Source organism: Gadus chalcogrammus, chromosome 18, assembly GCF_026213295.1.
Source record: "Gadus chalcogrammus isolate NIFS_2021 chromosome 18, NIFS_Gcha_1.0, whole genome shotgun sequence".
Classification (NCBI taxonomy): Eukaryota; Metazoa; Chordata; class Actinopteri; order Gadiformes; family Gadidae; genus Gadus; species Gadus chalcogrammus.
This window is the reverse complement of record NC_079429.1, coordinates 2,551,326-2,573,019: the sequence shown is the minus strand read 5'-3', so window position 1 is coordinate 2,573,019 and position 21,694 is coordinate 2,551,326. Positions and strand designations below refer to the sequence as shown.

Below are 21,694 nucleotides of genomic sequence, written 5' to 3'. Positions count from 1 at the left end.
TTTGGATTAAATATACATTCACGATAACCCTTCCGATGACTCGGTGAGAGACGATGGCTGACATTGACCTCCTCCCCTCCCCCTCCCCCCCGGTCAGGAACGCCAGAGTTCATGGCGCCGGAGATGTACGAGGAGAAGTACGACGAGGCGGTGGATGTGTACGCCTTCGGGATGTGCATCCTGGAGATGGCCACCTCCGAGTACCCCTACTCCGAGTGCCAGAACGCCGCGCAGATCTACCGCAAAGTCACCAGCGTGAGCACGCACGGATTTCAGTGTGTGTGTGTGTGTGTGTGTGTGTGTGTGTGTGTGTGTGTGTGTGTGTGTGTGTGTGTGTGTGTGTGTGTGTGTGTGTGTGTGTGTGTGTGTGTGTGTGTGTGTGTGAGCATGTATGAGTTTGTGTGTGTGTGTGTGTGTGTGTGTATTTGTGAGCATCTATGAGTTTGTGTGTGTGTGTGTGTGTGTGTGTGTTTGTGAGCATGTATGAGTTTGTGTGTGTGTTTGAGCATGTATGAGTTTGTGTGTGTGCGTTTGTGAGCATGTGGGTGTGTGTGTGTGTGTGTGTGTGTGTGTGTGTGTGTGTGTGAGCATGTATGAGTTTGTGTTTGTGTTTGTGAGCATGTATGAGTTTGTGTGCGTGTGTGTGTGTGTGTGTGTACGTACTCGGCCACGCGTGTTTCCCTTTCTACTCCCCGATGGAAAGAGGCCACCAGGATAAGTGTGTCTTCCTGTTTCCATGGTTACCTCACACCGCCCTTGCTGTCGACCACCACCTGAGCTTCTAAGACGCACACGATTACGGGGTAATCTTGCGTCTGCAAGCAGAGCCGTAGCCTAACCCCCCCGCCCGCTTTTATGTTCCCTTAACCTTCAATTAAGACGCTCCGTAGCAGATGCTAGACTCCGCTACGTTGATTGCTAGCGCCGCGAGACCGCGCGAGATCCCTCCAGCTCCATGTCCCTTTAGTTCCGTTGCCCCAACCATTATTCTGTTTTTCCCTTTGGGCACACGGTGGGTCGACGGAAAACACGCTGAACAGTTAACAATGATATTCAGGAAACTGCGTCTCATTTGACAACGCCTAAGACTTAAGTCGATACAGATGAATACTAATTAGGGCAACTGCCTCACCGAATAAGGAGCTTGTACGTACTTCCAAATTGGGCTGCTGTCCATCTGTCGGTCGCTTTGCTTGGGTCCCGGCTGGACGGCTGCTCTGACAAACTTGTTAGACGGAGGGAGTTTATTTCTTCAGTCAAATAATGATGTATGTACGACGTACTCTTGGACATAGTAACAAAAGCTCAGTCTTGGGCCCTGGTTTGTTGCTAAATGGCTTTGGGCAGCGAAACCAGCAGTGGAGCCACCCCGTCTGACTCCATGTTGGGCGAGGATTAGAGACAACAGAGCCGCACTTACAACACAAGTGTGTCTTTTTGTGTTGTTCAATTTAAATTTTCTTTTTGCCTTAATGTCCACCGCACAAAGAAGGCTGTTCTCCTCTCCTCTCCTCTACTCTGCAAGACAGATGGAAATGTAAAAAAAAAGAAACGGGGCCGAGTCTTTATGGAAGACTGCAGGGGCGATGATGCCAGAGTGAACCAGAGTCGCTGGAACACTCACAGGGCACGGCACCAAAGACATCGAACGCCGGCCCTGGGTTCTGCTGACGCCACACTCACGGCCACGAGGCCGGCCTGTCATGGCTGCCCGGGAGGCTCAGCTTGGCATCGCCGCGACTCGTAAAGAAGAGTGGAGCCTGTTGACTACTGTGCACTGATTGGCTGCGGGTCTTTGAGGAGCAGGGAGGTACGCATGCGTACGGGGGTTGGGTTCTGTGGTTTTATAATCGCGTTAGGAGGGATAGGGGGTTTTATTTTCCCTAACCTCGAAAATCACTCCAGATTAACAGAGGTACACATTGTACCATATACATCTTTTGAGACACGCATACTGATTTAAGTGAACGCAGCCAATCTTGAATGTTAGGCTTTGCAAACAAATGAGCACAATCCACTATTTGTTCCTGCTTAATTTTTGTTTGTCAGATAACTTCTGCTTCAGTCTTCCTGCCAACATGATTTGCCTTTCCTAAATAGGAAGTATGAATTTATTAGTTGCAGTCATATCAAATAGTGGACGGATACTGCGTAACATTCTGGTTCAAAGCGGTCATAACCAAACAGACCAGACAGCCTATATTTGAAGACATATAATTTAGACGTGATGGATGAGAATGGTGTCGGTTTGAGGGCCATTACCTTGTTGGCTATCTGTACCTCTTTGCCCAACTTTACGATCTGTTATTTGCACCGGGGCAATAACTCAATTTGAGCAAACAACGTCCATAGTCAGACCGTTCAGGGTCGGGTAAGGGAACCTGTCCACACCCGCCTTAATTCGCCTACGCCTTCGTCCCAAGTTACCATCTATTAACTCGTACTCTTGTAATGCAGCCAAGCATCGAGCCTCATAAACCTCCAGAAAGCATTTGTGGGCCTGCGTGTGTGAGGAGGCTGCGGTGAAACGCGATAAGGACACTGTGATCTTGGTCGGTTATTCGCACGCTGGTGTCCTCCCGCTGTGTTTACAGAGCGAGAGACCCCGCAGAGTCATGCTGCTGTGTGGCTACTGTCACCAAAGCACAGGGATCAGCCCCCGTTAACACAGGCATGAGGGCCTTTCGGTGTGTGTGTGTGTGTGTGTGTGTGTGTGTGTGTGTGTGTGTGTGTGTGTGTGTGTGTGTGTGTGTGTGTGTGTGTGTGTGTGTGTGTGTGTGTGTGTGTGTGTGTGTGTGGGGGGGGGATGTGGGTCCTGCTTTCATCAGAAACTGTCCCGAGTTGATGCTTCTCTGCTGGGGTTGAAATAGAGTGTGGGTGTGTGTCTAAGGCAAGATTCTGATAGGAAATTGTTGAAAGTTAATCTGAACATGTTGGGAACTTAAATTAAAGGCTTTTTAAGAACCTATGGTTGGAAATGTATTGTTGGCAGATTATTTGGGGGTATTAAGGTTTCAAAAAGTCTTGAATTTTAATATGTGGAAACCTACAGATAACAAGTCGTATATACCTGATATTAATCAAATTATATTGGCTGTGACCTAACCTGCACTGCCTACTGAAAGTAAGTGATGGTCTGTCCTCTCCTTTACCTCAATGTCCAGGGGATAAAGCCTGATAGCTTTTCCAAAGTTAAAGTCCCGGAGCTCAAAGAGATCATTGAAGGCTGTATTCGCAACGTTAAAGAAGAGAGGTATGTTGCTATTTCTTATACCCTCCAACGACCAACAGTGCCTATGTATTCATATCATTTCTCTCAATATGGTTGGTTAAATGGATAAACGTTACTTTCCTTTTCAACAGTACATTAGGTTGAGTAAAGTATAGTTTCAAGTTGATGGGTTAATGCATGTATAAAACCCATTTTTGCCATGACTAATCCAAATATAAACTTTCAGGCTACAGATTTTTCTTTATAGAACTGACAGCTTTACTGCTTCACTGGCTATTATAAAAGAAAAATGAAAAGCTACATAATTGGGCATAATGGATCGTTTATTCACTGGGCCGCCAAAAGGCCCGAAGGTCATAATGAAATATGACATGAAAGCATATGTCAAGCAAATGGAAAAAGGGAAAATCAAATAGGCTAAACCGCACAGTGGCGCTGGGCTAGTGCTCTTCACAGTGTTACTGAGCTAGCTAGCATAGCAGAACTATGCTAACTAGCACAGCAGCACTATGCTAGCTAGCTGTTCACAGTGTTCCTGAGCTAGCTAGCACAGTAACCCAGTGCTAGCTAGCACAGCATCACTATGTTAGCCAGAACAGCAGAACTATGCTGGCTAGCACAGCAGCACTACTGTAGTGCTGTATTGCTGTGCTCGCGCTGCGCCGGTGTTGCTAGCGCACAACTAGCGCACGACGCACATGCCACCATTTTCAGGCACTGTATAGTAACGGCCCCCTGTTGATTCCAAAATGTCCGCCTCCACCACCACCAGGTACACCATCCAAGACCTGCTGGACCACGCCTTCTTCCAGGAGTACAACGGCGTGCACGTGGAGCTGGCGGAGGAGGACGACATGGTGAAGTCTGGCCTGAAGCTGTGGCTGCGCATGGACGACACCAAGAAGCTCCACGGGAAGTACAAGGACAACAACGCCATCGAGTTCCTGTTCGAGCTCTACAAGGACGTGCCGGAGGAGGTGGCCCAGGAGATGGTAGGCAAACGCCGCACCGGCCTAGCCTTAGCTGATGAGGTTAGCCGATGCCGTTCATCGGAGTAAGTGTATAACCGTGTTGTGATCGAAATCAATCAATCGACTCTGTTCCCGTAGAGAAAATCAAGTCAGACAGTCTGTTGTGACGTTATGTAACTGAATAGTTAGTTATTTTTGTAGGAATAGACTCAATGTTGCAGGCCCAATGAATGCATGATGTATTACTTTCTTATGTTACGAAATAGAAGTGTGGGTTAGGATCACGAAAACACAAAACACGAAACACGAAAATGGAGACAAAAAATATTTGCGTGTTAATTTTGCAGAGCGTTGAGATGACACTTCTTGTTGTTCGGTTCCTCCAGTCTTTTGAGTCTTTCTTACCCTCGGCCGCTGGATTCGGGAGCGTATCTATGTTCCCCGGGTCCTATGTTCCCCGCTTTGTATGTGACCGGGGTACATAGGATCCTGTGAGCAAATCTTTTTTTCGTTGGATGGTAGGGGCAAGTACCGCCTTTTTCGCCTCTGATTCGCCTGTGATTGGTTAGAATGTCTCTCCTCCGATTGGTTATGGTTAGGGTTAGGTTTAGGGTTAACCCTCACCCTAACCCTAACCATTAACCTGACCCTCACCCTTTGCACCCGGGGAACATAAGACCTGGGGAACATAGGGATGACCCCCTGGATTCCACTTAACTCAACCCCTCCCTCGCACTTGCCCTCCTGATTCGGTCCTTAAACACAGAGCAGGGCCCAAACAGCCGGCCTGACCCCTCGTGGACTGAAGGCCTCTCGGTCCGCCATGTCCTCGAGGACGAGGGCACCGCTCCACGTTTCAATCAGCGGCCCGATTAGCGACGCCAGAACGAAGGGCGAGGGCCAAGGTCAAGTCGTGGCGGGTTAGGACACAGGTGCCTCCGACCTGGCCCGCCGAGGTGACTTTTAATGAAACAGGAGGCCTCCAATGTCAGGTCTGTTTACCTCTTTGAGACGCTTTTCATCAAGAGTCAATTTCGGCCCATGCAGTGAGACAGGGGTCCGAAAGCGTCTGATGTAATCTGATGAAGTGTTGAGGGGTGGATTAAGACGCGCTCGCCCTCTTTTGCCACGACTCTCTGCGTGTGTGTTGTGTGTGTGTGTGTGTGCGTGTGTGTGCCTGTGTGTTTGCGTGCGTGCGTGTCGGAACAACAAAAGATCTCCTCACAACACCGTCAACGCGAATCCGACAAACAAATCCCTCATTCACGATGAAGAAACGTTGTCGTGTGTGTACATTGCTGGCTGTCACGTGTTTGCATTTTGACCGTGAACTTGTTGTGGTGGTGATCTATCACTTCTTCACCACTTCATACTGGAGGGTTGAAGTGGGGATCTATCACTTGTTCACCACTTCATACTGGAGGGTTGAAGAGGGGATCTATCAATTGTTCACCACTTCATACTGCATGTTAGTAGTTGTGAACATGCACTTGTTCACCCTTTCAAACGGCCGGGTTCAGGTGTTCACCGCTGCGTTTCCCCGCCCCAGGTGGTGCTGGGCTTCGTGTGCGAGGGGGACTTCAAGCTGGTGGCCAAGGCCATCCGGGACCGGGTCACCAACATCAAGCGGCACCGGGAGAAGCTGCGGCGCGTGGCCGAGGAGCAGAGCAGGCAGCTGGGGAGGAGGAGGAAGGACGAGGAGGAGCAGCAGCAGCAGCAGCAGCAGCAGCAGCATCTGCTGCAGGCGGCCCTGGAGGAGGACAGGAGCCTGGAGGGGAGCCCCGCACCCCCCTGCCGCACCCCCACGCCGTGCCAGACGTCCCCGGCGGCGGGCGGCTCGGCGGACTCGGGGCTGGCGGCGGCGGCGGCGGCGGCGGCGGAGGCGGAGGCGGAGGAGCCGGAGCTGGACCAGCTCGTCCACAGCCGCCACAACAGCTGCTCCTCGGCTAACTGTGAGCCACGTATGATATACCCATGATGCACCTCACACCCGCTCACGGAGCGCAGGCCGCAGGCCGCGTTTAGAGACGGCCGTCTGAGTGGAGGACGGATGAATGCTGTCTTAACGCCGGTCGGGGAACGCATGGCGGGATACATTGACCTCGTTGCAGCTAGCTAGCTCATTAGCAGAGAGCTATCCAGCCCATGTTACATAAAAGGATGGTTGGGATCAGGTTGCCCTTGAACCCTGTGTGTGCGTCTGTGTTTAGATGCCTGTGTGTGTGTGTGTGTGTGTGTGTGTGTGTGTGTGTGTGTGTGTGTGTGTGTGTGTGTGTGTGTGTGTGTGTGTGTGTGTGTGTGTGTGTGTGTGTGTGTGTGTGTGTGCATTAGTGTTAACAACGGGGTCCATTACATCAATCATCATAGGTATTCGTTTCGCGACCTGATTGTGGTTAAAGTAGATCATGCTATTTTTAATTCAGCATTTGATTTTACCGCAAGAGGCACGGACCTGATAAACCTACGATCAAACTCATTGACCAAGGGAGTCAGCATTAATCTCCCATTTATCCATATAATGATGTAGTGGTCAAACGGGATTCAGAAACAAGATAATCATTCAGAAACAAGCACCCCCCGTGCCACTCATTTACTTCAATCCCGGTAATCACATTAAAGAACAATTAGGGATTATTCCTATTCCAACACCCCCCGTTCCCCTGTGATGTCCCTTAGCGTAGCCCCTCTCCACCTCATGTGTTACTCCTGGGGGAGTCTGAAGGGAGAGCACACACGATGACAGGCTGCCATCCATTGGTCTGGCTCTGAGACAAAGTAACCTATGGGTCGATGCTGAAATGTGAAGCCTGATGTACAGCTCAATTATTTAGCCGTCCTTGGCCGGCCTGTTGTCGCTGGTGATTCTGTGTGTGATCGTGCTGAGCTGTTGCTATGGTAATGGTGGGTCAATGGCTCTCTAAAGGCATGTCCATTTGATTGGTTTGCCCCTTGATCCCAGTTACTGTCTCGAAGGGCTTACACTGCGTTAGATGGTCACGGTTGGGGGGACAACCTCCCCCCCCTGACCCCGAACCATCTACAGGGTAAGGAAAGATTGAGAAGGATCAGAGGATTGGTTATGGCTGTAATGGGGTCCATAATGGACGGACATAATGATGGCATAACAAGCAAGTTTGAAGTTTAAAGACAGTTTCAGTAACGTTTAATTGGTTCAAATATTAATGTCAATTTCAGTGTGTGTGTGTGTGTGTGTGTGTGTGTCGGTCTGTGTGACTGTGTGACTGTGTGACTGTGTCGGTCTGTGTGTCTGTGTCCGTGTGTCTGTGTGTCTGTCCGTGTGTCCGTGTGTCTGTCTGTGTGTCTGTCCGTCTGTCTGTGTGTCTGTCTGTGTGTGTGTGTCTGTGTGTCTGTCTGTCCGTGTGTCTGTCTGTCTGTCCGTGTGTGCTCATCCTCATGTCACCACGTCACATGGCACTCCCGGCTCACCGTATCCTCTCTGTCCGAACAGCCGACTGCGAGATCGACTGCTTCCTGAACTCCTCGGGGCTCCAGGAGGCCCTGGAGGCTGAGGGGCCCGGGACCCCCCCCACGGCCCCCCCAGCGCGGCCGGGCACGTCGCCTGGCAACGGGCTCCCCATGCCCAGCCTCCGCTTCCCCTCGGTGAGTGGCCCCGCCGATGTGGGGGTGGTGGGGGTGGTGGGGGTGGTGGTGGTTGTGACGGTGTTGAGGGTGGTGTTGGTGGCGATGGTGGTGGCGGGGGTGGTGATGGTGGCGGTGGTGATGGTGAGGGTGGTGTTGGTGGTGGTGGTGAGGGTGGTGATGGTGAGGGTGGTGTTGGTGGTGCTGGTTGGTTGTGATTGTGATGGGGGTAGTGGTGGTGGTGGTGGTGGTGGTGGAGGTGGTGGTGGTGGTGGTGGTGGTGCTGGTGGTGGTGCTGGTGGTGGTGCTGGTGGTGGTGGTGGTGGTGCTGGTGGTGGTGCTGGTTGGTGGTGGTGGAAGAGAGACTGGAGCAGTAGCTGAGTGGCATTGTCCCGATAGTTCAAATGAGTCACCTGTTGTCGTCTACAGTGGTTTAACTTTAAAGCTAAATACCACCTCGGCTATTTTCTAATAAATACGTACCGCTTTATACACATATGTTATGAAAAGATTGATTAGAATCATTGAAAGTGTTGAGTAAATGCCTGATGTTTCGGACCGATGGAGTAGACAAACGCTGGACCTTGAATTATTTTTACACACAATTTTGCCCATTAAATAGTGACACAACAAGTTTTATTTAGTATTTGCTGTGATCATTGTGGTGTTCAGATAATCAAACACAATGGCAAACGATTTGCCTAGTGTATGAATATCGTTAAATTCAATTAAATTGAATCACCAATTATATGTGCAGGGTTCAAATATTGCTACACCAATCTGTTTTGAATGTCGCTGATGCATCGATACTTAAATACATCTTCTATTTACTCGTAGATTATTCTGGTCCAGCAGCCTCCTATTACTGTCCAGGAGCAGGGCTGAAAATAAAGAGACGTCTGTTGCCATGTTTGCCTAACCTTATCCCCCCTTTTTATTTCTAGAGCATTGCGGTATCCAGCAACACAGAACATGGCAACCCGCCCAGCGGCTTCAACTCTCCTGTGGACAGGTAAACACAAGCGCTCTCTCTCTCTCTCTCTCTCTCTCTCTCTCTCTCTCTCTCTCTCTCTCTCTCTCTCTCTCTCTCTCTCTCTCTCTCTCTCTCTCTCTCTCTCTCTCTCTCTCTCTCTCTCTCTCTCTCTCTCTCTCTCTCTCTCTCTCTCTCTCTCTCTCTCTCTCTCTCTCTCTAGAGCTTCTCATCACAACCTGATGAGCATGACCTCTTTAAAAGGAGCAGGAAACATCTGTCTTCTCTCAGTAGGGAAACATGTCCCTCACCTCTGTGTGGCTGTGACTACATGCCCCAAGTCAAGGCCAAACTCTCTCTCTGTCTCTGTCTCACTCACTCTCTCTCTCTTCTTGTGTTATCTTTAGGCCCTCACCACTCCATGTGTAGTGTGGATGGGCGGGGGGGGGGGGGGGGGGAATTGCATTATTCTTGGCAGGGGGGGAGGTGGGTGGACAAGAACCTATTCAGAGGTGTGTGCAGGGGGGTTGAAGCTCGCTGTCGTGTGGGGTCCGTGCGATCGCTCTTGGGGCCCTGGAAGAGTTTCGTAGTTCTGCTCCCGTTTGATAGCTTCTAATTCCAAAGTGGGCTGGTCTGGTATTTTTCAACCGTTCTCCGCATTCCAGACGCAAACATCCTTAGAGGCAGAGCAACAAGCGCCTTCTTTCAAATCCTCAGCCCGCGAGCTGTTGGGTTTTATATTGAGACGGATGTTCCTGGCCAAGGCCGTGTCAGTGGCCGGTCGGCCCGTCAGTCTGAAGAGGCCTCGGAGGGCCCCGGGCTGCCACCACAGAGCTCCAAAACGACCCGGAGACGTGGTTAGCCGAACCGCAGCAATAAATAAATGCATGTAAATAAACAGAAAACGCTAAATTAATTGAAAAAACCCAATTCAACTGAAATCGCTGCGGTTTGGAACTTGTATGCTCAGACATTTTGAGTGTACTGATTGCATGGATATGTTTGCTTTCCGCCTGGGACCATGAGGTTTGGTCTCCTGAGACCAGGAGGTCTGGGGGGGGTCTTCTGAGGTCTCAACCGAGACCCCTTATCCCAAAACAGGGTTGAGGTATCATCTCCTCAAGTGTGGCAGGCTGACAAATCCCATCCGTTCTTTTACACCCAGTTGAAAGCATTTCATCCTTCAACTCCTCCCCTTCGACAGCTACGCCTCTGATGTCACCTCGGGGCTGAGTGACGGCTACGAGGGCCTATCGGAGAAGAGCGGCAAAGCGGAGGTGAGGCGGACGGCGGGCAAACTGTTCCGGAGGCGGGCGCGGTCACGCCTGCGAATCACTGGGGTACGGCGAACACACACCCCATCACAACGTGAACACACACCCCATCACAACGTGAACACACACCCCATCACAACGCGAACACACACACCGTCACAACGTGAACACACACCCCATCACAACGTGAACACACACCCCATCACAACGCGAACACACACACCATCACAACGCGAACACACACACCATCACAACGCGAACACACACACCGTCACAACGTGAACACACACCCCATCACAACGTGAACACACACCCCATCACAACGCGAACACACACACCATCACAACGCGAACACACACCCCATCACAACGTGAACACACACACCATCACAACGTGAACACACACACACCATCACAACGCGAACACACACCCCATCACAACGTGAACACACACACCATCACAACGTGAACACACACACACCATCACAACGCGAACACACACACCATCACAACGCGAACACACACACCATCACAACGTGAACACACACACCATCACAACGCGAACACACACCCCATCACAACGCGAACACACACCCCATCACAACGCGAACACACACACCATCACAACGCGAACACACACACACCATCACAACGTGAACACACACACCATCACAACGCGAACACACACCCCATCACAACGCGAACACACACACACACCATCACAACGCGAACACACACCCCATCACAACGCTCTCACACACACACACCATCACAACGCGAACACACACACACCATCACAACGTGAACACACACACACACCATCACAACGCTCTCACACACACACACCATCACAACGCGAACACACACACACCATCACAACGCGAACACACACACACACCATCACAACGCGAACACACACACCATCACAACGTGAACACACACACACACCTCACAACGCTCTCACACACACACACATCACAACGCTCTCACACACACACCATCACAACGCTCTCACACACACACCATCACAACGTGAACACACACACCCGAGCTGTTTACTTTGGGTTGATTTCAGTGAGACTGTTGTTTGCTTATGGTCAGCGATGCCATGGCCACCCTCCCGTCTTATCTTATCAGGGTTGTGCTCCGGGACAGTTCCTCTTGTCCGTAGGACACGCTGTGGTCGGGGCAATACAGCGACCCGTCTCGAGAGAAAGCAAGAGCGAAGTGAATATGGCGTGCGTGTGACAACGAGGAGATAACGCATGAACGCAATTGGGATAGCACAAGCTCAAGTGCACGTACATATCTGCACATCGATAGATAGCACGCTGCTGAGCCTCCGATGCATGAGGTTGCTTGCACATCCGCAGTGTGCGCTGGAAATCTATATCTTAGTTCTCAATCTGAGCCATCTGCACAATGTAGCAGATACGCGAACACCACCACACACACCCACGCATATATATGTTTCCAAATGCGTACACAGTGCGTTGCATTTTCAGTAATTACAGTTTTTCTCAGTCACTTTGGTACATTTCTTGAATCATCCTTAACATTTTCAAAACAGTAAGAGCATTCCTAGAAACAATTCGTACAAATAGCAAAACACCATGGATTACCTGCAAAAGCTCGGTCTCTCTCTTGCTCAAAATCCTTAGTTAATCTCTCCAAAGTAAATATCTGTGTCAATGAACATGTCAGTGCCATCAGAATGACAAGTCCTTTTGTCATTGTGTACGGATAAGACAGTCCAATTGCTTAGTCATGTTGTCAATATAACAGTATACTCTGGAGGGATGTTCTGATGTAAACTAAGGCTAAGGTTTTGAAGACAATTATTGTACATTTTAAGTTACACCTTAGTGTACGTATGTGGGAGTTTGATTGCAAGAGACTGGACAAGAATTACATTTACGCTTTTACTGTTTATACTGTAATTTGTTGGCAGACCATGTCAATGCGATACAGAACGGAAAAGACAGCACTGGATAGCACAAAGAACAAAACAAAAAAACAAGAAACTAGAAATGTGAACATAGGACAATCTCGTTTGGGTAAACTGTTCATGCAGTACTGTAGGAATTACAGTGCAGTCTTCCTACAGCTCCTGATGTCCCTGTCTGTTGGGCAACAAATCCTGATCCACATTCCACAAATAGATCTGAGAAATGTACCAAAGCGACTGAGACAAACTGTGATACACACACAGACACACACACACATACTCGCGCACGCACGTGCACGCGCACAAACAGTGGATATCCCTCATCTGTTATGTATTTTAATTATGAAACCCATTGCACTCCTTACCATCCCTGGAAGAAGGGATCCCCACTCTGCGTTCCTTCACATGATGACTTCCATGCAAATTAAGGGAGTTTTTTTCTAGGCTTAGGGGGGTGTCATGAATGTATGGCCTGTTAAGCCCTTTCAGTCTAACTGGTTAAGGGCTATCCAAGTAGAATTGGATTGAATCTACTCTGAATACAGGCATGCGCGCCTGTATACACACACACACACACACACACACACACACACACACACACACACACACACACACACACAGCTGTGTTCCCGTATGCTAAGTCGCCCCCCCCCCTCCCCTCCAGCTCTCTGACAAGGTGGACCGCGTGGTGGAGTGTCAGCTGCAGACCCACAACGACAAGATGGTGACCTTCAAGTTTGACCTGGACGGAGATAACCCCGAGGACATCGCCGGGGTCATGGTGAGTTCCCCCCCCCCCCCCCCCCCATACGCAGCGTCGTAGCTTACCGTTTACGACCACACTCGACCTGGGAGAACGCTGCTTAAATGGCGTTGATTCATTCACAGATGCACTCATTACAAGTGGTTCTGGGTCAACTTTTGTAATCATTCACAGGCACGGCAATCACAAAGGCGGAACGCTAGTTTGAACAGACTTAAACAAAGAAGACGGACGGCTTTATTTCAGTAATAACCGTTAACAGATGCAGTCTCTGCAGGCTGTCAGATTCCCAGAGCTTTCCCAGAATCGGGAGCGCTCTATCTCACTCACACCGTGCCCCGGCGACGTCTCCGCTGGTGTACGGAAATTAAGAGAGGCAGATAAGAAGCAGGCCGTCGGAGCCTAATTATTCGTATCAGCGTGTGGGATCAGGAAGGGTTTCGCAAACAAACCAATCTGGACGGACAGGGTTTCTGTTGTGGACTGGATCTTAGCGCGACGGGGAGGGGAGGGGAGGGATATCCGGTTATTAAGACGGCGCTCGGAATTAAAATACGCTGACAGCAAATACACGCCACACCACACCCTCCCACCCTCCCACCTTCACCCTCCCACCCACCCACCCTCCCACCCTCCCACCTTCACCCTCCCACCCACCCACCCTCCCACCCTCCCACCTTCACCCACCCAGCCGGCCAGGCAGCACCCATACCTCACTGCATTACGTGAGCCAACCGAGTCTAGGACCAAACCTCGGTGGGCAAAATGGTGGTTGGGGCGAGAAGAGTCGTTCTTAAGATTTAGCTCGCTAAGCAACGGCTGGGGGGGGGGGGGGGGGGGGGGGTTGGGTGGGTGGAGGGAGGGTCTGTTTTAGTGATGGCTGGCGATTAAAGGAATGTGTTCAATACACACACAGACAGGCAGACATGCACACAGACACACACAGGCGATCGCACACACACAGACACACACAGGCAATCGCGCACACACACACACACACACACACACACACACACAGACACACACAGGCAATCGCGCACACACACACACAAAAACACACACACACACACCCACACACACCGTCAACAAACAAAACACACAGACTCCCATGTAAAGCCTGTAACAGCTCTACTCTGTTGTTGGTCTCTCAAGGTGCACAGCGAGTTCATCCTGCCCTCGGAGAAGGAGGGCTTCATCCACCGCATGGGTGACATCATCAAGAGGGCGGAGTCTCTGATGGGGAAAGAACACGATGTCCATGTGGCCGGCCACGGCCCCCTGCGACCCCCCTTCCTCAACGGCGTCAACTCGCTGTCCGCCTCGCAGGTCAGACACCGTCAGACACCGTCAGACACCGTCAGACACCATAAGACACCGTCAGACACAGTCAGACACGTCAGACGCCGTCAGACGCCATCGGACACCATAAGACACCGTCAGACAACATCAGACAACTTCAGACAACGTCAGACACCGTCAGACACCGTCAGACACCATCAGGCATGCAGGGAAAGCACGGCTCACACTGCTGCAGTGTTTGTTTGTTTAATCAGATCAGACTTTAGATTAGCCCAGGACGGTACCAATATCACCCCTCAGAACGGTTAACCATCACAAGACTTCACTCAGGGGGGATGTGGGAGGGGTGGGAGGGGAGAGCAGGTGGGAGGGGAGGGAGGGGAGAGAAGGTGGGAGGGGAGAGCAGGTGGGAGGGGAGGGAGGGGAGAGAAGGGGGGAGGGGAGAGCAGGTGGGAGGGGAGAGGAGGGGAGAGAAGAGGGGAGGGGAGAGGAGGTGGGAGGGGAGCAGAGGGTAGGGGAGGAGAGGGGAGGGGAGAGGGGAGGGGAGGGGAGGAGGTGAGGTGGGGTTGAGGGGAAGCGAGGAGGTGGTGGGCGGGGAGGGGGGAGGGGAGTGGAGAGGTCTCCGTCCAAACCAAATGTTTTTTCCGTCCCCGTAAACCCTGACTTGATCGGAGTGTGAGCGGCGACCGGAGGACGTGCGCTCCGGGGCCTCGTGCTCTTATCCTCCATGTTTACGCGTCTCTAAACCCCAGAGCCCCTAGCTTACCCCCAGCCCCCCCCACCGGTAAACACGCCCCCCCCCCCGTACGGGAACCTATCAATACAGGACCTTTGTGTTAAAGGAACACAAATATGAAGGAAGTGTACACTGTCCACACTTCGGTCTTCTGGAGCTTTCTCTGAAGGGGGACAAGGTTGGAGTGCACGTACACACACACACACGCACACACACACACGTAAACACACACGCACACACGCCCGACGGATGTGGGTTTTTGAGGTAATGCAAAGGACACATCTCCAGTTGAGCTGATGGGTCCATTTAGTGTGTGTGTGTGTGTGTGTGTGTGTGTGTGTGTGTGTGTGTGTGTGTGTGTGTGTGTGTGTGTGTGTGTGTGTGTGTGTGTGTGTGTGTGTGTGTGTGTGTGTGTGTGTGTGTGAGAGGGGGTACTTGGGGTGGGGGGGTGTTGTATGTTCCACTGGGTAGAGCGCCATCTGTGCGCCCCGTGGTCCCAAACAGAACAACAGGGGGCGGTGTGTGGCGGGAGGAGGAGCTGCAGCGGAGCCCACAGACCTCCAGAACAATGTACCGCTTCATAAGAGACGCTACACCGCTTAGAGGGGGAAATCTCCCTGGGCGTCCAGCCTGGTCCACTCATGCCCACTCACACATGGGCACACACATGCGCACGCACACGCACACCCAACATGCCCACAAACACGTTCGACGCGCTCGCTCACTGACTCACTCACTCGCTCGCTCGCTCACTCACTCACTCACTCACTCACTCACTCACTCACTCACTCACTCACTCACTCATTCACTCAGTCACTCACTCACTCACTCACTCACTCACTCACTCACTCACTCATTCCCTCACTCACTCACTCACTCACCCTCAGGTTCACCACCACCCATCTGGACTCAGTCCCTCCACCATAAGACATGATTAAGAACCCACCTTCACATCTTCTCCCCCCACCTCCACCCACAACCACAGGCGACTATCCACAAGCTGTTCACTTTCCTCTGTCCTTAAAAAGACTAAAGAGACGAGCGCAGAGTGAGTTCCTTAAGCCAGAGCGAGCGCTAGCCGCGCGCCAGCAGATCCATCTGGTAGCTCCCTTTACCCAGAATCCCCTGGGGCGGCCGGGCAGGAGAAGGTCCCCATTCAGTCGGGAGATGTTGTTCAGAAGAGGAAATCTCTTAAAATGGCCTCCAGGTTCTCACTGTTTGCTCATTTCCTTTCCTAGAGCCGTTCAAAACACGGCGAGGAGGAAGTTAGTGGGGGGGGGGGGGGGGGGGGCCAGGGACCAGAGCTATTGTACACTAGGGGCCTCTTCATCGAACGTAAATAAAGAAGTCTTAGTGCCAATTATGGGAGCAGAACATTATGTGAGGATGAAATGCACAACGGCAGGAAATGACATTGGTGCTCATCTTAATTCATCCGTGAACACTAACACAGTGTCACACTGGAAATAGATAACCATATTAATCATAATCATAATAATAATAATCGTAAAATGGCCTGTCTTAGACAGGCCATTTTACGATTATTATTATTATGATTATGATTATCATGACAAGGTAGAGCTATCCCCTTACCTTGCCGAGGCTTTGTCCAGAACGGAGCCTCCCGTGTGCTTCTGCATTGCTTCTCCCGTGTGCTTCTGCATTGCTTCTCCCGTGTGACCATTGCATTGGATGGACCCTCACCCTCCTGCTGTTCTCTTGCAGCCCAACCTGCTCACCCACAGCCTGGCCCGGACGCAGTCCTCGTCCTCCCTGCCTGGTAAGCCCAGCCTGCTGTACCGAGAGGGAGAGAGATCAATGGGGCCGTCCTGGATGGATTAATTTAACGGTTGTTTAAGAACACAGGATGTGTGGCTGTTTACTCCCCTCGATGCTCAATGCTAGACTCTAACATCTCCCATAGTGCACGTTAGACAACTAATGCATGACCATTAATATGTGGCTGTGTGTGTGTGTGTGTGTGTGTGTGTGTGTGTGTGTGTGTGTGTGTGTGTGTGTGTGTGTGTGTGTGTGTGTGTGTGTGTGTGTGTGTGTGTGTGTGTGTGTGTGTGTGTGTATATGCGTGTGTGTGTGTGTGTGTGTGTTTGTGTGTGTGTGTGTGTGTGTGTGTGTGTACACCCCTGTGCCTACGTGCATGTCTGCATGCTGTAGACTACAGCCTGGGCGCCCCCCCGTTGCCCCCCTCCCGGGGGGACCCCTCAGACGTTACCTCAGCGGGGAGACACCGGGGACGCTCCCAGTCTTTCCGCAGCAGCAAAGGTAACGCCACCCCCCCCCCCCCTCCCCTCACCCACCGACACCTCCACCCACTCACACGGCCATCGAGATCACACACACACACACACACACACACACACACATATATACAAACCCCTGCATACACACCTGCACCTATACATGCCTGCCCTCACACACACAGTAATGGGCACAAACACGTACATAACACACGCATGCACACATATATAAAAACCTACATACACACCGACATACACACCTGCACCTACACACACCTGCATACATGCCAACCCACATGCACACACACACGTACCACACACACACCGCACAAACATACCACAAACATATCCACACACACACCACACACATACAGATCCACACACACATACACCTCTATACATGCCTGCCAACACCACACACACACACAGACACACAGAAACACACACACACACACACACACACACACACACACACACACACACACACACAGACACACAGACACACAGACACACAGACACACAGACACACACACACACACACACACACACACACACACACACAGAGGCACTGCCACTCTGGCTGTGATGTGGCGAGCGCCCAGAACTGTCACATCGCTCTGCCGTCGCTCTCCCACGCCCCCCTGTTGGTATTGTCTGTGCCTTTCCATGGCGCCAGTCTGACACACACACACACACACACACACACATACACACACCTACACACAGACACACCTCAAAGCGAGGGTCTGTCGGGCTTGCCTTACAGCAAGGCCTCGTGGGTAATTACCTCACCTGTTCCCGCTCTTTGCGCGCATAGATGTGAATGCTCTCCCTGTGAAGCTTTTCTTTCCCCCCACATCCCCCACCAACGCTGTAATACTCTCAAACACATCTGTTTGACAGATTGTTTTTAGTTTCCAGGAAAGGCACCTCCCACTGCCTCCCCCACTCTCTGTGTCTCTCCCTCCTCTCCTTTTCTCCCTCTCCCCCCCCCCCCCCCCCCCCCCCCCCCCCACCCCCCCCCCCCCCCCCCCCCCCCCCCCCCCCCCCCCCCCCCCCACCCCCCCCCCCCCCCCCCCCCCCCCCTCCCCCCCCCCCCCCCTCTGTCCCTCTCTCACCCTACCACAGAAGTCTTTTTCAACTTTTTCCCTATACTTAGCCACACACACACAGCATTTTAGCATTTTGATTTTGAACCCCCCCCCCACACACTACACCACACACACACACCCACACACACCCACACACACACACACACACACACACACACACACACACACACACACACACACACAGCCTCCCCATCATACTCCAGGTTGTCTGTGGGAAGCCACACTGATTTCGCAATGCCTCCCCCCCCTCCCAGCCCCCAACCCTATCCTTGGGGTATTAAATAGACTGTTGCTAAAGCTGTGTTTCCATCGGCGTTGCGGCTACGGCGGGGGGGGGGGCGGTCGTTGGCCCGCTAACTGTGGAGCCATTGTTGCTCGAGAGGAGTGAGTCAACGTCCAATCAATACGAGCAGGGCTGGCCGGGCGACCGGAGGGAGACGTAGTATGAGATATTCTCTCTCTCTGTCTCTCTCTCTGTCTCTCTCTCTCTCTCTCTCTCTCTCTCTCTCTCTCTCTCTCTCTCTCTCTCTCTCTCTCTCTCTCTCCTCTCTCTCTCTCTCTCTCTCTCTCTCTCTCTCTCTCGTGCCCTTCTGTTCTTTCCCTTCGCGTACACATGTTCCTTTTCAGTCCTACAATATCCTCACGTGTGCAGATAACCACAGAACCTCTGATCGCCATGGAAACCCATCCTAACAGTTGTGCGCGGGGTTTGCACTGGTCACTAATGTTATCGCAGGGCTTTCCAAACTCCGAGCAGAGGGGGCGAAGGGGCCGACGTTCCTTCGGAGCGGATCAGCTGTGTTTCATTTAAACTGAGCAGGGGGGCTTCTGGAAGGCCGGGATGATGCAACGCTCCGAGGTCGTGATCAGGAATGGACTCCAGGTCTACAATAAAGTGTTTATCGCTATCCCCATCGCTATCCCCATCGCTAGTGCCAGAATGTGCTACGGCTGCTAGCTGCATGATGTGAACGGAACCGGTTAACTCTACTAACAACCGCTCGGGCCAGGCCGGTGGGATCGAGAGCTCCTCAGACGCCACGTCTACTCTCCCAGGCGCCGCGCAGAGTGTAACGCCGTGTCCCCCTTCCTGTTTCAGGCTCTCCGCAACACCACCACCACCACCACCACCACCACCCGTCCTCCCTGCTGCCCCAGAACCACCACCAGCACCAGCAGCAGCAACAGCAGCAGCACCAGCAGCAGCAGCAGCAGCAGCAGCAGCACTACCAGCTACCCTACATGGGGCACACACACTTCCCCTTCCCCTACCCCGCCCCACCGGGCTCCCCGCAGCCAGAGCTGGGGCTCCAGTACCCCCAGCAGACGCACTCACCCCTCACCCGTGTGGCCAGCAACCCCACCTTCCCCACCACGGACTCGCCGTCCTCGGGGTCCCCCAGACAGACCCCCGGGACCATGACCCCCCCGGGGGCCCAGCAGCAGCAGCAGCAGCAGCAGCACGCCAACATGTGGCCCGCCCACTCGCAGCCCCTCTTCTCCCTGGCCAACGTCATCTCCATGGCGATGAGCATGGCGCAGTCCTTCATCCCCGCGTCGGGCCAGGGCCTCGCGTCCATGCCGGGGTACCACCCGCAGCTGGCCCAGCACCCCCACCAGCATCCCCACGGGCCCCACATGGGGGGCCCCTCGGGCTACGCGCCGCAGTTCCCGTCCCCCCCCACGGAGGGCCACTACCCCGGGGAGGGGGACTTGTGCTTCAGCCCCGAGCCCCCGCAGTACCAGGGGGACGGGGGCGGGTTCCCCGGCTGGACGAGCCCCGCCTCGCCCCCGACCAGCTCCTCAACGCCCTCCACGCCGCCCCGGGGCCCCCAGGAGGGCCACGGTGGCCCCCGCCCCGACGGCTCTCCCCCCCTGGTCCAGGACGACCTGGGAGGCGGGGGGCGACTCCACATCCACGAGGACCACCCTTACTCCGCCCCGCTGCCGCCGCCCCCCCAGGCCCAGGCCCAGAGCTCCAGCTCGGGCTCGGAGCCCCGGTCCTCCTCCAGCCTGTCCCCCTCCCCCCCGGAGAGCCCGGAAAGCACGGTGAGTCACGGAGCGCGCCGCCGGCCAGCAGACCGCGTATTGATTACGTATTGATCAGGCTCAGTCGATTAGCGATGAGTTGTTCTCGTGGGCTTTCCACGCTCATAGCTCCGGAAACGCACACGCAGGGTTTTGCCTTGCCTTTGTTTCAAATCAATAAGCATTTGTGTACACTTGTATTTATTTTAAAATGTGGTTGCTCATCGTTTTGAGCAACTGTAGGGACTTTAAAGTAGGACTACTAAAAGCATGCATCAACATAAAACAACAAAAATAAATACAATTCGATTACAATTCTGATTAAAACGTATAAATGTAAGCATGTATGCATGCTGAGGACAGCCGTGCATCATAAATGACTAATCCCTACGCCTCCCCTCCCATTGATTCTCCTTCCCTCCGGATCAGTTATCGTCCGTCAGCCCCCAGTGTCACCCTCCGATGCCTCAGATGACCGCCAGTCCTCCCAGACCCACGGCCCCCTCCACGGACCCTCCCGCTGCTGGTAAGCCCCCCCTTCCCCTCCCCAGGCGCTCACGTTGCCCTCGTGAGCTCCGACGCACGCTGGTTCATGTAAACACGGTCCACGACGCACACCCATTGGCTCCGGGGCTAAGAGGCCCTGGAAAATGCCTGATTATGTTTTGGCTCGCACCGCAAACAAACAGGCACATGCTCCCCGACGTAAACACACGTTTACACACACACACACACACGCGGGCATGGACGCATACACACACACACACGTACACATGCGCCGGGGCGGCCACGTGGCCACGCACGCGGAACGCACTCGCAAAAACCGCACAGCGCTCCGCTTGTGTGCAAGTGCGGTGTACTGTTCTCTTCGTTATACGACGTGATGACTGTTGTGGCCATGCTGTCATATTCTCGGTTCGCCGTCGCAAATTGTACTTTATCCTCGTCTACTTTTCCATTTTACCCTCTTGGCGCCGAGATAGTGTGTCCCGATCGCGGGGCCCCTGGAGCCGTTGCGTAAGCCCGTGTCTGGGAGCAGTGTTCCACTGAACAAGGGACACAAGTGTAGGTGCGATGACAGCCCCTCCCACCGGCCCGGGCCAATCAGAAGGCAGCGTTGCTTGTTAAAGACTGCCCCACTCCCCCCCCCTGCTCCTCCACCTTGTCCACACCTGCCTGTGTTTATGCCGCACTACAGAGCCCTCTCTGTTTCAAGTGCCCCGGGTCTAAACTGGTATGAGCAGTGTTTTTGTGTCCTGTGGGGACACCTAGTGGACAGACCCAAGAAGTACAGGATTTCAACTTAGCCCAACCTTGAAATACCTGCAAGGAGAGTGCAGGGATTTAGAGCAATTTCCTGTTGTTTGCTTTTCGTCGCACTTATCAAATGTGGGCGAAACCACAGCCGATGTTTCCTTTGTAAAGGCACAGATGTGTGGTGTGCTTCAGCTGTGCATCCATGATTTACCATGGAAATCCATACAATAGACACGTGTATTAAAAGAGT

General features: G+C 52.8%; 1 protein-coding gene across 1 annotated transcript in view; it reads left to right on the top strand.

The window, feature by feature from the left end:
- wnk4a (WNK lysine deficient protein kinase 4a) overlaps window positions 1-21,694 on the top strand; it is a 44,195-nt gene that overhangs the window by 16,384 nt on the left and 6,117 nt on the right. The window contains exons 4-16 of the mRNA XM_056577590.1: window positions 98-255; window positions 3,165-3,253; window positions 4,005-4,224; window positions 5,753-6,155; window positions 7,673-7,824; window positions 8,748-8,815; window positions 9,978-10,113; window positions 12,659-12,775; window positions 13,910-14,083; window positions 16,518-16,572; window positions 16,965-17,072; window positions 19,259-20,208; window positions 20,617-20,713. Of these exons, the coding sequence (XP_056433565.1) occupies window positions 98-255; window positions 3,165-3,253; window positions 4,005-4,224; window positions 5,753-6,155; window positions 7,673-7,824; window positions 8,748-8,815; window positions 9,978-10,113; window positions 12,659-12,775; window positions 13,910-14,083; window positions 16,518-16,572; window positions 16,965-17,072; window positions 19,259-20,208; window positions 20,617-20,713 (2,727 nt within the window). The remainder of the gene's footprint in view (window positions 1-97; window positions 256-3,164; window positions 3,254-4,004; window positions 4,225-5,752; window positions 6,156-7,672; window positions 7,825-8,747; window positions 8,816-9,977; window positions 10,114-12,658; window positions 12,776-13,909; window positions 14,084-16,517; window positions 16,573-16,964; window positions 17,073-19,258; window positions 20,209-20,616; window positions 20,714-21,694) is intronic.